This window comes from Rhincodon typus, chromosome 7 (assembly GCF_021869965.1).
Source record: "Rhincodon typus isolate 14 chromosome 7, sRhiTyp1.1, whole genome shotgun sequence".
Taxonomy (NCBI): Eukaryota; Metazoa; Chordata; class Chondrichthyes; order Orectolobiformes; family Rhincodontidae; genus Rhincodon; species Rhincodon typus.
In genome coordinates, this window is record NC_063338.1 from 63456181 (window position 1) to 63479542 (window position 23362).

Sequence of the window (23362 nt, forward strand, 5' to 3'; positions counted from 1 at the left end):
TTCTCAAATCTTACCAACATGTTATCAAGTCATGCTAACTAGCCCATAATTTCTTGCCTTCTGCATCCTTCCCTGCTTAAACATGAGTGTTTCATTATCCATTTTCTAGTCCTCTGGGACACTGGCTCCAGTAATTCCTGCAAGACCATCACCAATGCCTCCACAGTCTCCTCAGCTATCTCCTTTAGAGCTCTGGGATTAAGTCATCTGAAAATTTTTAGTTGAGTAAATCAATGACTGTCTCAATCACTTGAAATCAAGTAAGTAACATAGGAAACTAATGCAATTAATCTTTCCATTTTGGCTTTGCATGTATTTTAACTCATTCTACCTTTTCACAGTCTCTTGATTGACAGTATTTGTACAACATTTGCCACTGCTTAAGCAGACATTTCTTCCAACTATTGGGAGAGACAAGGCCATAATCTTTAGGCCCTGTTACAAACTCTTATATTCTAGCCACTCAATTCCATCTGTCTCTCTGGCAAATGTTTTGAGGCTGAACCAGATTGTCCTCGTCCTTGGTGTTGCATCTAACTCCAAAATAAGTCTCTGACCATATATCCATGCTTAAGATCACCTTCTTCCACTGACATATCTCCCGACATCATCCTTGTCTCGGCTTATCCAAATCATTTTGGTTGCTTCGGATATTGAGTGTTCCAATACCCCTCATCCTCCACCCAACATAAATTTAAACTCACTCCATTACCTTTATCTTAACCTGCATCATGTTCCTTTTGACTGTCATTTTAAAATTTGTGTTCTTGAGAGCCAACTTCCTTTGACCAAACTTTTGATCATCTACTGTGTTGAAATTTGTTGGATAAAGCTTCTGTGAAATTACTTTTGAAGCTTTACTGCACTGGAAGCTTGGCTGTTTGTTTGAATGTTAACGAAAACACTGAATTATTTTCTTTCAAAGGACGTTTATAAACCACAACGCAAGTACAAACGGTTAGTTGCAGCAGAAGAATTGGTGGATGAAGAATCCAGAGTCCATTCTACCCTCTTGGAATTTGGCCGGTGAGATTTGCAGAATAAAACTTCTCTTAATTTTAATTGTTTAATGGCAGAATATCTGTTTTTGGAGTGTTGATCTTCATGCAGTCAGGTATACAGTTATTTGCTGTTCTGAATGCAGAACAGCTTCAACCTATAGGTTATCCAAATTGAGGGCAAGTGATGATTACCAATGTGGCAATTTCCTTCAGCCTTTTTTAAAATTCTGAATGGTGCAATCAAGCTGAATACATTGTAATAACAATTTTACAAATGGACAAATTATATTTATTACAATTTCCAATTATTTATTGCATTTATTTGCTATTACATCCATCACAGCTTTCTCCAATCTTAAGTCTGCATTTCATTGACATGAATTGAACAACTTGATGGTAAACATACCTGAGCTGGAACCAAGGGTTAAAGGTGGCCATTTGGTGGCAATACGTTGTTATTACTTCCAGGAATTTCGTATGAATAAAATTAAATTAAAATCATTTTGATATAATTATGCAAATATCTAATGGTTCCACTTGTGAACTTGAGTGCTTACGGTTATTTTACGACAGTTCTTATTTTTCTTCACGTGGTTTGCTATTTGTGACAATTGGAACCTCTAGATGCTGATTGTGGATCAGTAATATATATTCTGTGATTCTTGGTCTGTTGTGGATTTTCTTATACTGCATTTCACTTCCTAGTTTTATTTCCCCACTGTTTACTACTACTTAGATCTATACTGGAACATTAATATGATTTCATGGATACACAGGTCCGAATGAATTCTTTCACAAAGAGTAATTTAGGACAGCTAGTCAATTCGCTTCATTGAGTGCAAAACCATGAGCTGCAGTGGAGAGCATTGCGGATAGTTGAACATCAACAGCAGTGACATAGTGGTTACTGAATTAATAATACAATCCTGGTCGGATTTCTAAGAACATAGAACATAGAACATTACAGCGCAGTACAGGCCCTTCGGCCCTCGATGTTGCGCCGACCTGTGAAACCAATCTGAAGCCCATCTAACCTAAACTATTCCATTACCATCCATATGTTTATCCAATGACCATTTAAATGCCCTTAAAGTGGGCGAGTCTACTATTTTTGCAGGCAGGGCATTCCACGCCCTTACTACTCTCTGAGTAAAGAACCTACCGCTGACATCTGTCCTATATTTATCACCCCTCAATTTAAAGCTATGTCCCCTCATGCTAGCCATCACCATCACTGTCCACCCTATCTAATCCTCTGAAGTAGCTTTCACGTTGTATCACAGCTAGGAAATTCAGTTATTTAAATGTAAACTAGAAAGACGTCATAAATGATGGAGACCATGTTACTATCGAATTCTCGGAAAACCCACTTGGTTTTCTTTTTAGGGAAAGAAATCTCCTGTCTTTACCCAGTTCTGCCTACATATACTGCCATGCCTTTAGTGATGTGATTGATTCTTAACTACCTTCTGAAATGCCCCAGCAAACGACAGAGTTGTCAAGAAGGTGGCTAACCAGTTTTCTCAAACAATTAGAAATAGATATTAAATGTTGAAATTGTTAGGAACCACCCACATCCTATGATAAACATAACCAGGATAAATCATTTGAAAAATTTTAATTTTCAGGACCCTTCAAAGATGAAGTCCATGGAAAAATGTTCTGAAGCCCTTTGTGTCCACATCCAACTGTATTCTTGTCTTGGATTTTTTTCCCCCTAAGGCAGGGTCTGTCAAATAGCTAATCAAGCCAGATTAGAAGGCAGTTTGACCCTAATTGTACACAGCAATGAAATCTTAGAGAAGGCACACAGGCTGTCATGCTGTCAGCAAACTGGCAGGGCATTGGAGGCAGCCTTGCACTAGGGAGTTGGACCTTAGCGATTGCTGTGTGTGCATCCGTCACAGAGACCCATCATTGAAGCTGTGGCTGAAAGTTTTCTTGTGAAGGAGCTCCTCCACACTGGTCCTAACCGATCTGGATCTTCACTTTTAATAAACCCACAAGCTCTTCAGTTTGAGATCTTTTGTGTTCGCTCTTTCAGTATTGGCCTCCTACTAAAAGGGTTACCAGTCTTGCAGGTTTTCCAATGGGCTTTCCACTTGCAGGTGGCCCATTGTCCTTAACTGGACAGCGAACATAGAGGTGGCTGTTTAATTTACTGCCATCCACAAGGCAATAAAGCTAAAAGTGGCAATGTAGTCAAATGTCAAGGATGCCTGGATAATAAATCTGAGGTGTGCAAAGCGACTCTGATTAAATTTGGCTAATACAAAATAACAGCCTTTGAAGTGTGCTTCAGACCACCAGGGCAGCATAAATAATAGATTTTGTGTGTACAGGGTGCGTGTATACATACCTTTCCCATATCTACTGTTTCTGGTCTGTGCTAACTTTGAGTAAATTTGTTTATTTGTTATATAGTCCAAACCCATTACAAATTAGATTGAATAAGCAGGCGCATTTACTTCAGATCTTGCAGGTGGAAATCTTTTTTTTTTTTTGTCCCATTTATTCCAAGTTGTGCTTATGTACACATCACAGCAATGAAAACTTTTTGTAGTCGTTTATTATGCATGTAATGGCAACATTTTTGCCTAATGGTCTCAGCTTTGATTAGTAGCTGCAATTAAGAATAGATCATTTTGACTTTGTGTGGTAATGACTAAAATTTGCAAAGAGAAGTTAATGTTTCAGCTATAGGTTCTTATAATTCTTGCAGGCACATGATGCAGCAATCTGAACAATATACTTTGTAAATTCATTTAGAATTTTTCAATAAAATGCAAAAGGTGCTCGCCATAAAGTATCCATACAGTATTTGACTTTAATTTAAAACTTGGACAAAGCTGAGGTGTCTGAATTTAGCCGTCTAAATACTTGCAACTCTAATGAAATTGAGGTGCATGTGAACTGAAAATGTTTTCTAAATTGTATTTTATGCATTCTTTTATGAAGAGTTTAAAAACTAACCTCACTGGGCAAGTGCAGCTTAGTTCGCAGTATCTGAACAAATCCTATAAGCTGGTTGGAAATACGTTGTTTGAAAGACATTGGTCTCAACTTCACAACTTTATTTTTCAAACTCATTAAATAGTACATAAAAAGTATATTCAAATAAACTTGATGTGGTTACTACTACACTGTTACCTGTCTCTTGGTTAGTGGAAATGTCAGGGAGCTGACCAACTTAACATAGTGATTTTTTTTTCTTAGTGCAAGATGTGACGGCATTCCCACTTGTCAAAAATGACTTCCTGGGTAACTGTGGAAAGAAATGTAATCCCTTAACCTCACCTAAACTTGTCACTAATTTGTAATGTCACAGTTTGAAAGTGTCCAACCTGTATAAATTGTCAAAGCTAAAGCACAGTTCACAGTATTAGATTGATATCATTTATTTTAAACTGTAGCTTGTTATCTTCACGTTTAGGTATTTTCTTTCCTTGGTACTATTTTTATTTGTATTTCAGAACTACTGATTTTTAACTATCAAATCGTTCAATTCCTTACAATTTTTCTTCCTGCTTTATGTTAAAATTCTTATTCTTTACTTACTCCTTTTGTTGTTTTCTTAATTCTTCATTTTCTTTAGCTTTCCTGATTCCCTCATGTGAGTATTTAGCTTTAATTTTCTTTTCCAAGTTATCTCTACCACAAATTAGTACATTTTTAAAACTTTACACTTCATTATTGATACTAGAATTTGGCAACAGTTTCTTGATTAAAGCTGAACCTGTAACAACTAACGTTTTTATGTTGCACCTTTTAAATTGGAAAATGTCCTGAGGTCCTCACAGGATTATCATCCAAAAATGGACATGAATTGAAGGCACTGAGGACCAGTAGCTAAAATTTAGTCAAATTGGATTTTAAGAAGTATCTTAAAAGAAAGAGAGGAAGTTTTGATTTAGGTGCTCGATGCAAATGATGTGGCTGCCAATAGTGGTATAAGATATTAAAGCTTGCTGTTCAAAGAAGACAGTTCCTGCAGGGTTTTAGGGATGAGTGATTTTAGAGGATTGAGGGAAGCTAGAACCATGAATGATTGATCATGGGAATTTTTAAACTTTAGACATTCATGGATGAGGGACTAAAATGAGTCAGGTATTAGATTGATGAATTAGCAGCACATGGTTGGGTTAGGATACTATCGGGAGAGTTTTGGATGAGCTCGTACTTTAGGAAAGTGGATGATGAGTGTGACTGGGAGCAGATTTGAATATCAAATCTGAAGGCAAGGAAAAAAAGTATGTGCAAAGGCTGTTATGAAGATTGATACCACCAGAGGTTGATGTAAGGAGATTTTAAAATTAACCAGGTATTTGGCTTGATTGGCATTTTGGTGGATTCAGAACCAAGCCGATGTTGTAACAATCTAGTTCATCTCAGACAGTAGCTGAATTATTTGGATGAAATTATGTCTCATCTGTGAAAATTTCTAAAATAGACTTGATGACAAATGTTGCAGGGCCTGAGATGGGTAGTAGTGAGTTAGCTGTTGTCGATTCTGAATCCATATGAATGACAACTACTAAATGAGAAGTAGGAAGGATTAAGAATAGATTTTGAATCCAAGGGTAGCAGCCTCTAGAAAATCCATTTTAGGAGATTTCCTGGTTGCTATGAGGTAGTTGAATGGAACCAGTCAAAGAAGTCCAATTTAATTGTACAGAAGAGGGACATAAGACTACTTTATAAGAGCCCATGGTGTTGGGGGTAGTATACTAACATGGTTAGAAGATTGGCTAACTAAAAGAAGATACAGTGAAAATCTGCGGTGGGCACTTTCAGGATGGCAACTTGTAACTTATGGAGTGCCACAGGGACCAGCTGGTAAGTGATATAAGGGATATAATTGAGTGGCCAAAATCTTGGCGGATGGAATATAAGTTGGAAAAATGAGATTATGCTCCCTTGCAGGTAGAATTGAGGAGATGAATGTTTAAATGGGGAGAGAGAGACTTCAGAAAGCTGCACCACACGATTGGGGCTCCTTGTGCATAAATCACAAAAATCTAGTACATAATTTCAGCAGGTAAAAGGGAAGGCAAATGAAAATGTTGTCCTTTATTTCCAAAGGAGTGGAGTGTAAAAGTCTTTCTAAAACAATACAAGACACTGGTTAGACCACAGAGAATATTGTGAGCAGTTTTGGTCATCTAATCAAAGGTAAGTGTTACTGGCGTTGAAAACAATCCCCACAAGGAGTACTAGGTTGTTCCTGGGTACAGATTTTCTTGAAGGCAGAGGAGGAATTTCTTTCTCAGGGTAGTGAATCTGTTGCATTCTTTACCAGAGAGCCATAGATACTGGGTTATTAAGTACATTCAAGCTGAGATTCCAGTTTGTCAACTAAGTGAATCAAGAGTTATGGGTAACAGGCTGGAAAAGATGAGTTGAGGATTATCCGATCAGGCATGATCTCATTGAATGGTAAAGCAGACATGGTTTGGATGGCCTTCTGCTCCTACTCCTTGTGGTTGTGTAACATTTGGAGGACAATGGCAAAATCAGTGTCAAGGGTTATTACTTTTTGACTTCTTATCATGATTGTGGCAGGATGAAAACTGTTTCTCATTTAAACTATTAGTGTCTTCTGTTCAATTTGGAAAGAGACTCCGATAATCCACAATTTACAAAGAAAGTCAATATTCTTTACAACAGTGCTGCTGTAGATTTTACTATGTAATCTGGGAGTGTAAGGAATATATTTACTTAGCAGAAATGAAACCTGCCATATTTTGAATAAGAAATTTAAATAAATTTCCAACTCAAACACCCAGTTATAAATTTCTAATCTTAATTTGTCTTTGTGTAATGTGCTAATTTTTGACTGGTACTTGGTATGTCCAACAACTGATCTAAGTTACATTTGACAGTTCTGTGCTGTACTGTACCTGCGGGCATAATGCATTGAAATCTTGCACATGTTCCTAGAGAGGTCTGCTTTATTGGGCAAATGTATTTTTGTATTTCAAATGCGTTAAATGTATCAAAAGTTTTGAAATCACTGAACCACTGAAGTTATTAGAGTCACAGAATCATAGCCTTGTACAGCATGGAAACAGAAACCTTGACTTTAGTGATTATATGATACAATTTTAACTCTTCACTTGCATTGGAGGTTGACTTGGTTCTCTAACTGTGCACGCATTCCATTAGTATGTAATCAAGATTGTTATTGGTTCTGAAAGCAATGATATGGCAAGTGGTTAGTTAGCAGTACAGTATTAAAAAAGTCTATTCTGTTCTTTAACTGCTTAAAATTAGACCTGCTTGGAAGTTTTTTAAAAGTGCGAGAATAACTGAGTGACGCTTGTTACGGCACTTGAATGCTGAATATGATCTATATTAACTAAGTCAGCCATTTTTAGGAATGTTATGATACGCCTCTGGAGCAAGTTTCCTCTCCCAAAGGTAGGGACAGTACCGCTACATTCCAAGAGTCCACTAGAACCCTGTACATAGTATGTGATACAAGTAAATTAATCATATTTTTGAGCATCTGAAGGATATCCATATTTAATGTATTTTTCTCCATTTTTCTATAGTAAGTATGGCTTCAGCAAACAGTCAAAAACTGAAAAGGTAAGAACTAAATATGCATGATATTTAATAAAGTTGTTTAATTTTACATTTAGTTTGACAATGCTTCCTTTCTTTTGCTTTACTCAGCGTAAAAAAAAAAAAAAAAAAAAAAAAAAAAAAAAATCAGTTGATTTGAGCTGCTTTTGGTTAAAATGTTGAGTTTTTTTCAATAAATCCTAGATTCCCCTGTAGGAAGCATTTCAGGTTTTTACCTTTGTTTCTTTCCAATGCCACTGAATTTTGATGTGGACATCAGGGGAGAGCTAGTTTGTGACAATTATTGAGGTTGGTTGGCTCACCGAGCTGGTTTGTTGTTTCGCAGGCGTTTCGTTACTATGCTTGGTAACACCCTCAGTGCAGCCTCCGATGAAGCGTCAGTGTGTTTTCCCGCCTGTTTTTTTAAACTCTGGGGTCCGTTGAGATGGATTGCCTCATTCCGGTTTTCCTTCGTAGTGGAATGTATGTGGCATTGAGTTCAATGTGTTTATTAATAGCATGCTTCGTGGAGTGCCATGCTTCCAGGAATTCTCGTGCTTGTCTCTGCTTAGCCTGTCCCAGGATCTTGGTGTTGTCCCAGTCGAAGTTGTGGTTCTCCTTGTCCCTGTGGATTGAGATGAGTGAGTATTGCTTGTGTCTTTTTGTAGCCAGTTGGTGTTCATGTACTCTTGTTGTTAGTTGCCTTCCTGTTTGTCCGATTGTAGTGTTTATCGTGGTCTCTGCAAAGGATTTTGTAGATGACATTGGTCCTGTCCATGGCGGGGAGTGGGTCTTTAGTTCGGGTGAGCAGTTGTTGTAGGGTTGACGTGGGCTAGTGTGCTCCTCTGCCCAGCGGTCGTAGGAGTCTTGTGATGAGTTCTGATGTGTTCCCGATGTAGGATAGTGTGATGAGTGTGCCGGAGCGTGTAGAATCTTTCTGATGCTGTGCGTGTAGGCACCTTCTGACTCAGTTCTTTGGATATCCATTATCCTTGAACACTTGGAAGAGGCATTATTCTTCCTCTTGGCGTAGTTCTGTGTTGCTACAGTGTGTTGTTTCCCTTTTAAACAGTGTTCGCACACAGCTTCGTTTGTGTGTGCTGGGATGGTTACTATTGAAGTTCAGTACCTGGTCTGTGTGTGTGGCTTTTCGGTGTACTTTTGTTTGCAGTTCCCCATTTGTCTTGCGCTCTACCATGACGTCCAGGAATGGGAGCTGTTTGTTCTTCTCCTCCCCTCTGAATCTTATTCCGGTGCGGGTGTTATTTATAAGTCTCTGTGTCTCTTCTAATTTGGTCTGTTTAATGATGACAAAGGTGTCGTCTACGCAGCGTATCCACAGTTTAGGTTGGATTTGCAGAAGGGCAGTCCTTTCCAGTCGTTGTATCGCTGCTTCTGCTATGAGTACGGAGATAGGTGATCCCGTGGATGTCCCGTTGATTTGCTCGTATGTTTGGCCGTTGAAGGCGAAGTGGGTGGTCAGGCGTAGGCCCAATAGTTTGAGCATGTTGTCTTTGGAGATGATTTCACTGGGGTCGTGTTCTTGTTCAAGTAATGTTGTCATTGTTTCCCTTGCTAGTGGTATGTCTATTGATGTGAATAGGGCAGTGACATCAAACGATATCATGGTCTCTTTGTCCTCTATCTTTATGCCTTTGATGGAGTTGAGGAATTCTTGGGCTGAGTGGATAGAGTGGGGTGACTTGTTGACTAGGTGCCTGAGTCGTCTTTGTAGTTCTTTGGCTAATCTGTGCAATGGAGTGCCTGGTAGGGAGACTATGGGTCTGAGGGGGACTTCTGACTTGTGCACTTTAGGGAGGCTGTAGAATCGGGGTGTGTTGGTTCCTTCGGGTTTCATTCTTAAGTCTGTTTTATTGTTCTAGCCTGTTTATTTAAGTCTTTTGTAGCGTGTAGAGGATTTTGTTGCCTAGTTACGGTGTCGGGTCAGTTTGTACTGGCCGGTATGTGTTCTCGTCGGCGATCAGTGCTTGTGCCTTGGAGATGTAGTCCCTTTTATTCATTGTCGCTGTCATGCGCCATTTGTCTGCAGGTAGTATTGTGATGTTCTTGTCCTTCTTTAATCCGTCCAGGGCGTGTCTTTCCCGTGTGTTGAGTTCACTCCTGGTTAGCGTGGGACAGGCTAGGCAGAGATAAGCATGAGAATTCCTGGAAGCATGGCACTCCATGAAGCATGCTATTAATAAACGCATTGAACTCGTCCCCATATACGTTCCACTACAAAGGAAAACCGGAAGTGAGGCAATCCATCTCAACGGACCCCAGAGTTTAAAAATCAGGCGGGAAAACACACCGCTTCGTCGGAGGCTGCACTGAGGATTTTACCAAGCATAGTAACGAAACGTCTGCGAAACAACAAACCAGCTTGGCGAGCGAGCCAACCAACCTCAACACCCACGACCCGAGCTACAGATCTACTCCAAAACCTTGTGACAATCATTTTAACTTTTAAAGTGTCATCATCTTAATAGGTTGCCAACTATTTGACCAGATTCTCATGTTTTTCTGAGTGTGACTTTGAAGCGACAAATTTCTCATTTTACACAAAAAAAAATTGTGTTTTAGAGCGAGGGCAACAAAGGAGTGTTGGGCACTGAACTGGCAACTGAAGTATCTGAGGAAGATCATCTGCAGGCTGATGAAGAGGTACTTTATTGTGCATAAAGCCTCATAACGAGAAATATCTTAAGACTTTTGCCTTCTTTTTAAAAGATTTCGATCATACCTTTTCATAATTCTTCAACTTTAGACTATCAGTCAAAAGCAGAGGCCGAAAATAAAGTTTATATTCACGTTTATTTTAATTGGCATGTATTTCCTTTTTTAGATATTAAGCTTTGCCAAGAGTACTACTTAGAAACTTCTGGAACCATGGAATTCAAATAGAGTAAACCAGGAAATGCATGTTAGACTGAGTTGCCTGGACTTTGAGGGCCATTTATCTGTACACTTGTAAAATTAGAATTGCATTAGCTTTATGTTAATACCTCTTAGCTCATTAAGCCTAATTTAATGACAACAGTTAAATGGATTATTCATAGTTAGTAAGTTGCATATGCTCAAGGATCAAGAGTAGGCCATTCAGCCCTTTTCAGATTCCTACACCAATTAATATGATTATGGGTGATCTAATTATGACCTAAAATAGATATTCCCTCCTACCCGATAAACTTTCATCCTCTTGCTTAACAAGAATCTATCTGCCTCTATCTTTTTTTTAAAAAAAAAGTACAAGGCCTCTGAACAGTGACCACCTGTTCTAGATTCTCCCATAGAGGAAACGTCCTTTCCACATCTTCACTGTCAACATTCTTTAGGATCTTTTGTTTCAGTCATCATCTTCCTCATCTAAACTTGAGAGACATGAACCTATGCTCATAAGACAATTCTCCCATTGCAGATATTGGTCAGAAACCACCTGAACTACTTCCAGTGCATTTGCATTCCCCCTCAAATAAGGTGACCAATACTGTGCACAGTATTTCAGATATGGTCTTAGCAGTTCCTTGGATGACTGAAGCATAACCTCCTATTCTTGAATTCAGTTTCCCTCACACTAAATGATAACAATATATTAGTGGGGCGACACAGTGGCTCAGTGGTTAGCACTGCTGCCTCACAGCGCCAGGGACCCGGGTTCAATTGCACCCTTGGGCAACTGTCTGTGTGGAGTTTGCACATTCTCCTCATGTCTGCATGGATTTCCTCCGGGTGCTCCGGTTTCCTTCCACAGTCCAAAGATGTGCAGGCTAGGTGGGTTGGCCATGCTAAATTGCCCGTAGTGTTCAGGGATTTGTAGATTAGGTGGGTTATAGGGGGAATTGGTCTGCGTGGGATGCTCTGTGGATCGGTGTGGACTTGTTGGGCTGAAGGGCCTATTTTCCAAACTGTAGGGATTCTATGATTCTTTCCTAATTCCTTGCCGTATCTACATACAAATCTTTTGTATTTGTGCATGAGGATATCCAGATCCCTTTGTATATCTGAACTTCTAACGTGAGGGCTTTTATTCTAAATAGCAGGGGATAGGAGTTCAATCAAGTTGATAATTTTGTGGCTGCTCAGGCCCAGGGAAACACCAATCAGTCTCCAACATTCTCATTCCCCAGAATTTGTTTGACAGGAGATTTTTAAACATCCATCCGTCTGTTAACAAACTGTTCAAGTTTTGATTATAGTGCAGCAAGAGAGAAGGTGCACAGAGAGGTAGATCCGGATTAACATCTAAAGAGCAGTTCGCTGTGCTACATTATAGGTTAATCATTTGATGTGGGATTTGAGTAACTAGCTAACGATGTTAGACCAACTATTTGACAATGATGGAATTTGGATTGGTCAAAAAATTGAATCTTGTAAAAATGGAACAAATCTTACTGTCAAATATTAACAGATTAATTTCTTTTAACATATCTCTGCAGCTTCGCATTAAAAGACTGATGACTGGAATGACAGTGATGGCAACTGAAGAGGTAATGGATTTAACATACAGAAAGAAGTTGGGGAGCTAATCAGAATTTCACTACCATACCTTGTACTAACGTAATTGAGAATTAGCTGTTTTCTTTCAAGTAACTCCAAGGTAATTGAGGAATCTGACGACTCTGCCCTCATTTGATCTCAATATTTTGATTATCGTATAAAATTCAGAATTTTCATTTCATGATGTCAATACACTGCCAATAATGTATTTGAGTTTTGTACATAGATAATTTTGAAATATTATGTTGTTTTATACCTGGACTCATTCATAAATAAGTTTTCACAATGCATTTGTGGGTTTTTGGAAACTGTTCATATTCCCTTCAATGTAGTAACAGTACAAGACTGAACAAAAATCATTGTTTTCTATTCTCTTGGTACTCAGTGTTCTTTTTAATTTGCTTTTATTTTGTACTTCCATTTATGGTAGTGAAATAGGAATGCATCCTTAATTCAGTCCAAGTCTTTCTGCTTTATTACTTCATGATACATCATAAAAAGTATTTACTCTGCAATAATAGTTTCTTGAATCCTTTGAGTAGATTTTCACTTGTGTATCATAGAACACAGAACATATTGCATTTTCTAGAATTCTGTTCTTTGTTTTATACTTTGTCTCGAGTCTTTCTTTTTGTGATCATGAAACCATTGAGGTGTGTGGGAAATTGCTGAATTACAATCCTGTCAGCATTTTTTCACTCTTTGTTCAATTTTTGAGAACTGAGATGCATTTAATTCTTCTAATAACTGAAAATATCTTCGCGAGCAAAGTACATCTCAGACTGAAAATCAGAAAATGCTGCATGTACTTGGGTTATAGTAGGTATGGTACAAAGGCCCACCCATCCCTTGCTGAAAACTTAGATTTCTAACTTTTCCAAGTACTCTTGAAAGGTCACAGACCCAAAAAATTAATTCTGTTTCTATCCATAATTGCTGCCATGACCTGCTAAGTATGTACAACATTTTCGATTTCCAGCCTTCTCCGTATTCTGCTTTTTGAAGTCTGTAGCATTTTAGGTGGAACTATATTGTTTGCACCCCAGCTTTCCGTATGATACAAATTAAGCTTCCATCCCGTATTCTTGCAATCTTAAAATCTATCAGTTGCTACATTCATTAGCTCTACTTGCTTCAACCCGTCTAGTGCAAAATCTTTTGGATGTGCCATTGTCGGGACTGTTGTACTTTAAAGTATTGTTTATTAATTTAGCAAGCCACTCCACAAAATTAACAAATACTCAAATCAAATGAAAAACACTGCTCACCAGAGACTGACTTCAAAATATTCTGCTTCCTCACATCTCCCCTTCTGCTCGCACTCCAGTTCATCATTAGTACTGCAGGCTAAATCCGTTGCTGAGTGTTTGCCATCCTGTTCTTACTGACATATTTTAACACTCCAATCTTTCAGCAGTTCAAATTTAGTTTGTAATCCTTCTCACAAGTGGGCAAGACACATAAAGAATTTGGGCTTTCCTCTTTGTTAATGAAGTAATAAGTACTTATGTTTTTCATGGCTACTTTTAGTGATACCAAGCGTTTTTTTTTCCTAAACTCTGTATTCAGAATCTCAAACTGCCATTTGTGTGTTCTCTGGATTGCTTGTTTAGTCTAATGCCCGTTGTTACCACCTAATGCCCAGCTCCCACTCTGAATCTCTCTACTCCATTAGATCCAACACCCATTCCATCCTCAATCAATCTTTTATCATTCTCCCCTGTTGTGTTCAGTTTATCTTCCATCTTCCATTTTCCTCCTATTTCTGAAATTCCTTTGAGATGTTTCTTGGTTTTATTGGTTTTATAAATGTAAGATTCCGTTTATTTCTTAATACTGATTTTAATGATTACATCCTTTAATCAGAGTGCCAATATATTTTAGTCCAGGGATTGAAGGGCCTTCTGCTTTTTAAGAAAAGCTTTCTTCAGAAAATGCCATATTGTTACTGCAATGGAAATAATGTAGCCACATGCAGTTTCTTCCAGCACTAATCCATTCTACCACTTCACTCTTTCTCCCACATTAAAGAAATGTGCTCCGTTGAGTATGATCACAGACAGCCAAGAAAACTATTCCAATAATAAACATCAGTGTTAAATGTCAGGAATTAGTTCAAAAACAAAGTTGCTGGAAAAGCTCAGCAGGTCTGGCAGAATCTGTGAAGGAGAAAACAGAGTTAACGTTTCGGGTCCGGTGACCTTCCTCAGAACAGGAATTAGCTACTTGGTATACGTTCGCTTTGTCCCTATCAAGATATTATTTTATGAAACTAATATATTTGCCATCGGAACTGGTATAAAATATGTAGCCTTTTTCTCATTATAACAGTGCAATATAGTTTAATTCATAAAAATATGTTTCATGTATAAATGTAGCCCAGTGGCACAAAGCTGTTTTACCTCTTGTCATCACTTGTAGATGTTGATTTTTAATAAATGTAACTATCCTTTGAACCTTTGCAGACCATGACCTGATATGCTTGCTTCATGTGACTTTCAGGGAAAACTGACTGCCAGTTCAGTGGGTCACATTGTAGGGCTCCAGTCAGAAGAGATTAAACAGATTGCATCAGAATATGCCGAAAAGGTAAGGTCCCTTATCGTATCCTTTGGGATTTCAATGCATTTCACAAGTGTAAGTCATAGGCAATTTGGACTCTGCATGGTGCTATAAATGGCAAATTTAGATACATAGGGGTTTTTTTTTTATTTAGGCTTTGTTCGGTCGAGAGACTTGGCAGATTGCTACTAGTTAATGGCATGACATTTATGACTGTTGGAACAGATTAGAATTTGATTTAACACATAATCTGAGAGTATTCTAAGAATGCTACAGCCTCACAGCTTGAATAATAAATGAGTTTGCACTAGAGCTAGGTTTTTATTACTTTGTTTAAGGCTGTGGTGGCAATTGGGGTAATTCCAGTGTTCTGCTGTGAAGGCTGGAGTTGAACACTGGGGCATGTAAGATGTGAAATATGAAATTAAACTAACAGTGAACTGAGCTTGATGATAGGATGATTATTTTCAACCAAATTGAGAGATTTTGCCTGCCTGTCAGAACAAGGGTGTGAGGTGAAATCTGTTTTGCCAATCTGAATTTAAATTTTTCGCAACTGAATCCAAGATTTTTTTTTTATGACATGTCGGACTAGGAAGGTTGTTGTGGTGGAAAGTAAACATGTTCACAAGTTTATTGTAAGAATATAACTAGGCTGTGAATTCTAACATCAAAGCATTGGCTCCCAGTTTAGCAATGTAGAATAGTGAATGCAGGTTAGAAGAGTGCAAGGAGACTTGCTGTTAAGATTTGTGCAGCAGAGCTTTGAATGAACAATGGTTTAAAGAGGATAGAATGTGGGATGTTAGCAAGGAATGGTTTGGAATAATCAAAACTAGATGGTTGAGGATTTTGGCAATACGTGAAGTAAAGCAGGTTTGGTGTTCTGCTGTTACAGGAATGGAAATTGATGTTGGAGTGGAATTCTGGTTAGTGTCTAAAACATTCTCTCTCTGCGCCCCCACCCCCCGGGGGGAGGCTTCAAGTAATTCAGCAGTATTGCAAACAGTCTGATTAAGCATTAGACATTTGCTAGGGCAGAGATGGAGTTAGTAGCTAGGTAAAGCTATTTGTAGAGACTATGGCTTCAGCATCCCCACTGTCTAATCGGAGATTTTCTGCATGTTGATGACTGAAAGTTGAGTAATAAAAGTCTAATTTAGAGACACTGGGGGTGTTGAGATGGACAATGGAGCTGGTTGTTGTCCACATACTTGTGGAAACTTTTGTTTTTGGATGATGATACTGAGGGGCAATGTATGTAAGAGATATAGGAGGTGGCCAAGAACGTTTGCAAGAAGTTATAGTGTGGGAGCAAGAGAAGCCAGTTAGGCAATTATGATGCCTGTTTATTATCCAGCTTATAGAATTCCAACATACTGGTATATCATAATTCATATCAATTAATAGTTATTCGTGATTGTATCACTATTCATGATTGCATGTAATATTAACTGCAGATTTGTGTACTAACTACCCCATTCAGACTGACTCAGAAGCGCATTACTGTATCAGGTTACAATCCGCTTAAAGGTGCAGTTACATTCCATTTAAAAGTGCACATAGCTTCGCTTAACAAAGCTGCATAAATGTCACAGGATAAAACATTTTTGCACTTCCATACCAAAAGTAGTGCTTTTCATATTAAAACCTAGGATCCCCAACCCCTTACTGCAAACTCCTTTCCAGCCAAGAATGGCTCCAAGAGTCATTCAAAGATAATAATTGGATTACCTTTCTTCTTTAAAAGTAAAATGCCACTTCCTTGCAGACGGTCTTGTACTACATTAAACACGTTTGATTTGTAGGTGACAGAATTTACCTTTACGCAAGTTTTTATTCAATGTCATGTATATAAGCAACCTTTAACCTACTAATAAAACTAACAACGCTATGTCCAGAACCACGCGACTTTGACTGAATGAAGGTATGAATGAAATTGACAGCACTACTGTAACAGACTGTGAAACTGAATGAATGAGCAACAGTAAAAGGAACCCACTGATAGACTGTGAAACTGAATGAATAGGCGATAGTCAACAAAAATCAGAGACAAATGCGATTAATAGAAATCCAAACCTTTATTTAACACACAGATACATTTTTACCAACATTCTAACTTCAGAAATAACATGGCTAACACCTTTTTGAGTTATGCAAGGACGAACCGAACAGACGCTCTAGTCTCATTAGAATAATGCTAAAACTTAGCAAGTATTTAAACCATCTCCAATTTCCTGCAGGCCGGTTTTCTGTACAATAGCCATTACTTAGCACTGAAGTGTTAGAATGTTGGTGTATGCACAAACTCTGTATAAAAGAGGCTACTTTTGAGCTATGATTTTGGGATTCTATTTTTGCCTCACATTGTGCTACTATGAATGTGCAATAAAGAGGCTATTTTCACCACTCACTGATCTCAGTCATCTGGTTCTTCCAACGTGATCCCACAATACTCAAAAACAAACAGAGTCTTCCCATTGAAAGAACCGTACAAGATTGTGCTTCAGGAAACTTTCAGAATTACTTTAAGCAAATTAATTACAATTTCAAATCAGTGAAAAATTATCCATTTGATGTTTTCAGTTCCATTCATTCATCACAGTCACTTCATTTGACAATAGCTATTTCAGCACATACGCTGCTCCTTTGAGACTTGGCAGCAAGCAGATGTTGATGGTAGTGTTGAATTAAAATGGCAATATTTATAATTGCAGCAGTCTGAGTTTTCAGCAGAGGATCGTCCTGAACGACTTGGAGCTACTCAGCAGCATCGAAGACAAGTTGCATCTCTGAAAAAGCAAATCTTGCAGAAATCTAAGCAGTTGGAAGAAGTAGGTTTGTTGTATACAGTCTTGGTATGAAATCCTCCCTAATAATTTGAATGTTTTTCATTATAAAGTTTACTACATTTTTTTTGATAACTGAAATGATAATTATTGAATCTGTTTTGAGTCATGTTAGAATTTGAATTCCTTTAAATTAAACAAGTGTACATACCTTAACCAGAGGATCTTATTGACTTTCTATTTTCAAAGTGGATTTTTCTCATTTTTAAAAAAATTCTAGCATTAGTGGCTTTTTATAACTATATTTAAATTGACACGTAGTAGTGGGATAAATATAATTTAGCAACTTTTTATGTTTTAACAGGTTGTATATAAAAAGCAAAATTGACCCAAATTGTTTAACATTTGATATTAGATTTGAGCAAGAATAGCATGACAATTAGTTTGCGATTAAGTGTTATCGGTGGAGATTGAGGTGGTTGTGAGATGTGGCAAGGTAGGAATTTAGGGTGAATGTTGTGGATTAGTCGGCCATCAATATTAAAATGCAGAAAGACTACACAATGAGCAAACAAGAATATTAAAAAAATGGGAAGAAGAGCTAAGGATTTTATGACTGAAATGAGAATTTTGAAGTCTGTGTATTCAAGTATAGGAAACTATTAGAAGTCACAGGGGAAAGAGAGCATGACTTGGATTTGAAAAAGTGCAGCATGAAATGAGGATTGCAGGAATGATATTTTAGAAATTGAAGGAATTTTTATTTGCTAGCAATACAGGTGGTGTTTGTGCAGGCAAGGACCAAAAGGAGAGTTTATTATTTGCCGTTATTGTTCGCAAAATTACTGACATGCCCATGATTTGAATTTAAAATGAAAAGTAGGCAACAGTTTGCACAGCAGAATCAAATCTAGTGAATGTTGATAGTCCAGTTGACAGTGGGATTTCAAAATGCTTGTTACAAACATACCATGCAAAAGCTAAGCACGGTTGGAGACTTGATTTTTGTTTGGGTGTAAAGTAATCAAGCGAGGGAAGAGGTTGAGATGGAAAGTCCTTCATGGTAACTTCTGGTGTGTGAGTTGAACCCGTGCTGTTAGCATCACTCTGCATCATAAACCAACTGTCCAACCAACTGACTTAACAGGCCCCCTGTAATGTAATACATTTTGGTAAAATCCAAGCATACTTGCATGTTCACAATTGCTGAGTGAAAAAAATCTGAGATTGTACTACCAGAGTCAGTGAAGTACTTTGTCATGATATTTCATGACCAGTGCAACAGGGCTTTAATGAAAATAAGTAGGATATTTGGGCCTTTAGCCAGACCTGATAAGCGTTTAAAATGAAGGATTAGATAGTCTAGTCTAAATTAAGTTGGGTGGGTTGTGGTAAACTAGGGGACAGAGGTGTAAGGCTCAAAATTAGGTTAGAAATGAAGTACTTTTGTAAGGGTTATTGATATCCAGAATAATTTGTATGTGTTGACTACAAGTATGTAGAATGTGGCTGTTAACTCTTGGATCACCATAAGTCACTGTATATGTACCACACTGATGTACTGAAATTATTGAACTTTTTTATTTTAAAAATAGCTTCAAGTGAAATATAGTGAGATTCGGGCTACATGTGAGGAAGCAAAGAAGAAACTGGTGGAGGTAAGATTTCTGCATTAGTTACCTAAGACAGTAAACATAGAAGGTCGGAGCAGTAATAGAACATTTGACCCCTTTATTCAAAATGATCATGGCTGATCATTTGAGCTCAGTACCTTAATCCTGCCCTCTGCCATTATCCTTGATCCCTTTAGCCACAAGAGCTATATCTACCTTCTTGAAAACACAGTATAGTAACAGTCAGTTAGCCCATCAGGTCTTTGCTGTCTGTTTTGAAGAAGAAACATGCTGTTTGTCTCACTTCCTGGCTGTTTCCCTCTGTCCCTGCAATTGCTTTTCTTCAATATTTATTCAATTCCTTTTTACTAATGTCTGTTAGAAATGATAATCATACTCAAAGAAATCCGTTATGTTTAAAGGAAAAGGTTTTCTTTTCCCCTCCCATCACATCTGACCTCTGCCGGTTAAATTAAAGCTGTATTTTCTGATTACTGATGTTTCTGCTGTCGGCAAAAGGAAAGATTAAAAGTGGATAATCTTGAGTAATCTGGTTGACAAAAAGACATGAAGAATATTGGATAGTTTGTTTACTTCGTTAAAATTTCTGTTGAGCATTGAAACTGTCAAAGTTGCACCGATCTAGAAATGTATTTGTCAATGCGACAAAATTGACACTAAATTGTTTCGCAATTTGCATACTTGTCAATATCATTTGACAGGTACTGTCTAACTTAACTTTGTAATATTTGTAAAAAATTACTTGATCACGTAAAAACATAATAGTAGATTGGTGATTGTCTGTGAAAAAGGAATTTTTCAACTCACCAGCTTGTTTCTCTCCACAGTTACGGCTTGACCTATTTTCAGCATTCATTGTATTTAGCTGACATGTCATCTCACTAAGGTTTTCTATTGACAGGTTGTGAATTATGGCCAGAAACTGGATAAAAAACTGTCTGCTGTTGAAATTGCAGAATCCCAGGCTGATTCTGGGTAGGTGATATTCACATATTTTAAGCCTTCATTATATTTTGCAGATTGAACAGCTAGATCCATACTTCTCAGTGCAATCTCAATTTTTAGTTCATGCAGCTTGGACAGAATCCTACTGATATTTTCAATTGGTGTTTTATGTATGAAACAGGAGACTATTCAGTACCTGAGCCTGTTCTGATTCAGTAAGATCATGGCAGATCTTTTTTTTCAAGTTCTACATTCCCATCTACCCTCAATAGGCTTGATTCCCCTTCTGAAGAAGAGTTTATTGACCTCTGTCTTAAATATTTAATGTCCTTGCCTCTGCCACCTTCTAAGGTGCAGAGTTCCAAAGTTGCACGTCTGTGACAGAAAATTTATCCTAGAGTCTGTGCTGAAAAGAATGTCTAATTTCATATAGTGATTATGAATGCAACTTCTATGCCAATAAAGTTGTTAATTAAATAATGGAAATAAACTCTGAAAATTATAAAAGCTAAGAATTTGGACATATGACTTGTCGGTTGCAAGGGAAATTCAAAGCTTTTGTCGTCCATGTGATGCATGACAGGTAAGGCAATGGTTGCGGGCATGTGGAATACAATATAGATTAACAGAAAATAGTATTTACAAGTTGATGGGGGTAAAAGACCTAATAGCAGCTTTGTCTAATGCATATGAACTTCATCTTTTATGTTACAAAGAGACAAATGCAAATTGGTCATCTGGACCATGATTAGAATCCTGGACATAATTGAGTCAGAACAATTTTACTTTTTTGGGATTTGTGCGACATATTGCCTTATTAAATAGTGAAGGTGTGCCTGAGAGCTGGAGAATAATGACTACAAGTGTCAAACAAGGTCAGTCATTTCCAACAACTCAATTCATCCAAGATTGTACAGTATAAATTGTACTGTTGCCATATCATTTAATTCTCAGTGTTTTCATGTTTTGCTTTATCTTTGTGAATTAAATGAACACTCTGGCTTTCCACGTTTGGTTATCTCCCCTTGCTTATATTTCCACAGTTGCAGCAGTTTAGGGACCATTTGATTCTGCAAAACATTCAAATATCTGAATAACAAAGTACTGTGCAAGTTGAGGGGGTAAAAAAAAGACTGCTAGCAAACACTTAGGCAGCACCTGTGAAATGATAACTATTAACATTTCAGTCTGATGACCTTTCATCTGCAAGCATATTAGCCATGATATTCAATTATTTCATCTTTTATTTCTGCACTTGATTTTTGCTCCTTAGTAGATGTGCCACTATCTTTAAAAGTATATTAATTCATAATTTATGCTAATCTTTTTATTCATTTCTGGGATGTGCAAATCACTGGCCAGGCCAGCTGCCAATTCCTGGTCGCCCTTAAGAAATTATTAAGTTAGAGATGTTACGTATATGAAGGTAGTTATTCATGCAGTGTATTTCGTATGTAAACCACTTTTAAGAAAATTCCTAATTTTTTTGAATTCCTTCTATTCTGTTAGATTGGTACTTAATTTCATTTTCACGTTACTTGTATTAGTTCAGCTGTGAAGTTACTTAATTTGAATAAAGACCTTGATTGTATCATTTTTTACTGCTGAAATTCAGTTTTCAAATAATGACGTGAAAGTCTTTGAAATCATTCTTGCAAAGAAATTACAACACAAAACCAGGATATTAACCTGCCCAGCCAGCATTTGTAGTTTGCATGAGCAAATCACTTTACTTACACTTTACTCCATTGTGCTCCAAACCATTTCTTTTTCTAGCTATTCAATTTAGTTTGTTGATACGGTTTCTGCTTGAGTTAATTACCTTAGAAATTAATTCCACAGCATCAAAATTCCATGAAGAGACTTCTGCCCTCTTTCAAATCTCTTCCTCCCCTATGCAAATGATCTGCATCTATGTAAGCAATCCCATTTTCTAACAAGTTCAATTTTCAAATCATTCTTTAGGTTTATATTTGCACACGTCAGACAACATCCTCACGATTCAATGGTGTACCTTCTCTGGAGCCTGAATATCTTTGCCATAGTGTAGAATACAATAATGCATTCTATTTCTAACGGTGGTCTTACAAATCTTCAGTATGCCTGGGTTCCCTTTGAAGATGATGAATGCACAGCATATTCCAAAATTAGCTTTGACCAAGATCTGCATTATGCTAATCGATGTGCTTCACTGCCTTAGTGAATAAAAGAAATTTACAGAAAAAATTGAGAATATAAAGAACATCATAAATTATGGACCTGTGAACCTAATGTCAGAAGCTACTGGATTGCATTGCTTCTCGGTCCTGTTTTATTTTGTAGTTACATAAATGTAGCTGTTTTGTTTTCTTGGGTTATCTAAAGTTTGTTTTTCATCGTTATGAGCTGTAGTGGCTCAAGTGTGTTTGTAAGATCCACAATTGTGATTTCAAATTAAAGACTTTTTTTTCTGACTTGCATTTTTCGCACAAAGCAAAATGCTATGAATGTTAAAGATCTGAAATATAAACAGAAAATTCATCAGATCAGGTAGCATCTGCACAGTGAGAAATAGATATATTTCAAGTTGATCAGCTCTCATCAGAGTCAGTGGTAACTTTTTGTTTCTCCTTCTGCAGAAGCTGCCTTACCTGGTATATGCCTAAAGCATCTTCTGTTTTTACTATTTTCTTTACTACTTGTATGATATGAACTTCTGTTTCCAATTAGCATACTGGAGAAGTTGAGAGCATTGGTCACAATGAATGAGGGACTAAAGGACCAGGAGCAGGAGTTTAGGAATCATTGCCGGGTAAGTGTTCAAAATTTTCTGGTTTTGTACGATTGTTCAGATTAGCATGCTTCTGACATAGAGAGAGACTGGATCGGTTAGGACTTTTCTCACGGAGTTTAGAAGAATGAGAGGGGATCTCATTAGATATCTATAACATTTTAACAGGACTGGAGGGTAAACTCCGGAAGGATGTTTCAGATGACTAGTGTCCAGAACCAGGGTCAGAGTCTGAGTAAGGATAGGCCATTTAGGACTGAGATAAAGAGAAATTTCGACACCCAGGGAGTGTTGAACCAGTGGAATTCTCGACCGCAGTGAGTGGTTCAAGTCAAAACATTGAACACTGTCAGGAAGAAGTTAAATATAGTTCTTTGGATCAAAGATACAAAAGGACATGGGAAGAAAACAGGAACAGGGTAATGAGTTGGTTTATCAGCAGTGATATTGAATAGCAGAGCAGGCTTGAAAGGCTGATTGGTCCATTCCTGTTTTCTATGTTTCTGTGACCAAAGCCTTAAATTGGTTTACCTGTCTGATGTACATTCAGTTCTTGAAGTTTTCAATTACTTCAGCTGTGAAGTTACTTAATTTGAA

General features: G+C 37.5%; 1 protein-coding gene across 1 annotated transcript in view; it reads left to right on the forward strand.

Annotated features, from left to right (window-relative positions):
• ccdc93 (coiled-coil domain containing 93) overlaps positions 1-23362 on the forward strand; it is a 69679-nt gene that overhangs the window by 13927 nt on the left and 32390 nt on the right. The window contains exons 7-15 of the mRNA XM_048599230.1: positions 926-1026; positions 7556-7592; positions 10152-10232; positions 12005-12055; positions 14568-14654; positions 17345-17461; positions 19012-19074; positions 19952-20025; positions 22705-22786. Of these exons, the coding sequence (XP_048455187.1) occupies positions 926-1026; positions 7556-7592; positions 10152-10232; positions 12005-12055; positions 14568-14654; positions 17345-17461; positions 19012-19074; positions 19952-20025; positions 22705-22786 (693 nt within the window). The remainder of the gene's footprint in view (positions 1-925; positions 1027-7555; positions 7593-10151; positions 10233-12004; positions 12056-14567; positions 14655-17344; positions 17462-19011; positions 19075-19951; positions 20026-22704; positions 22787-23362) is intronic.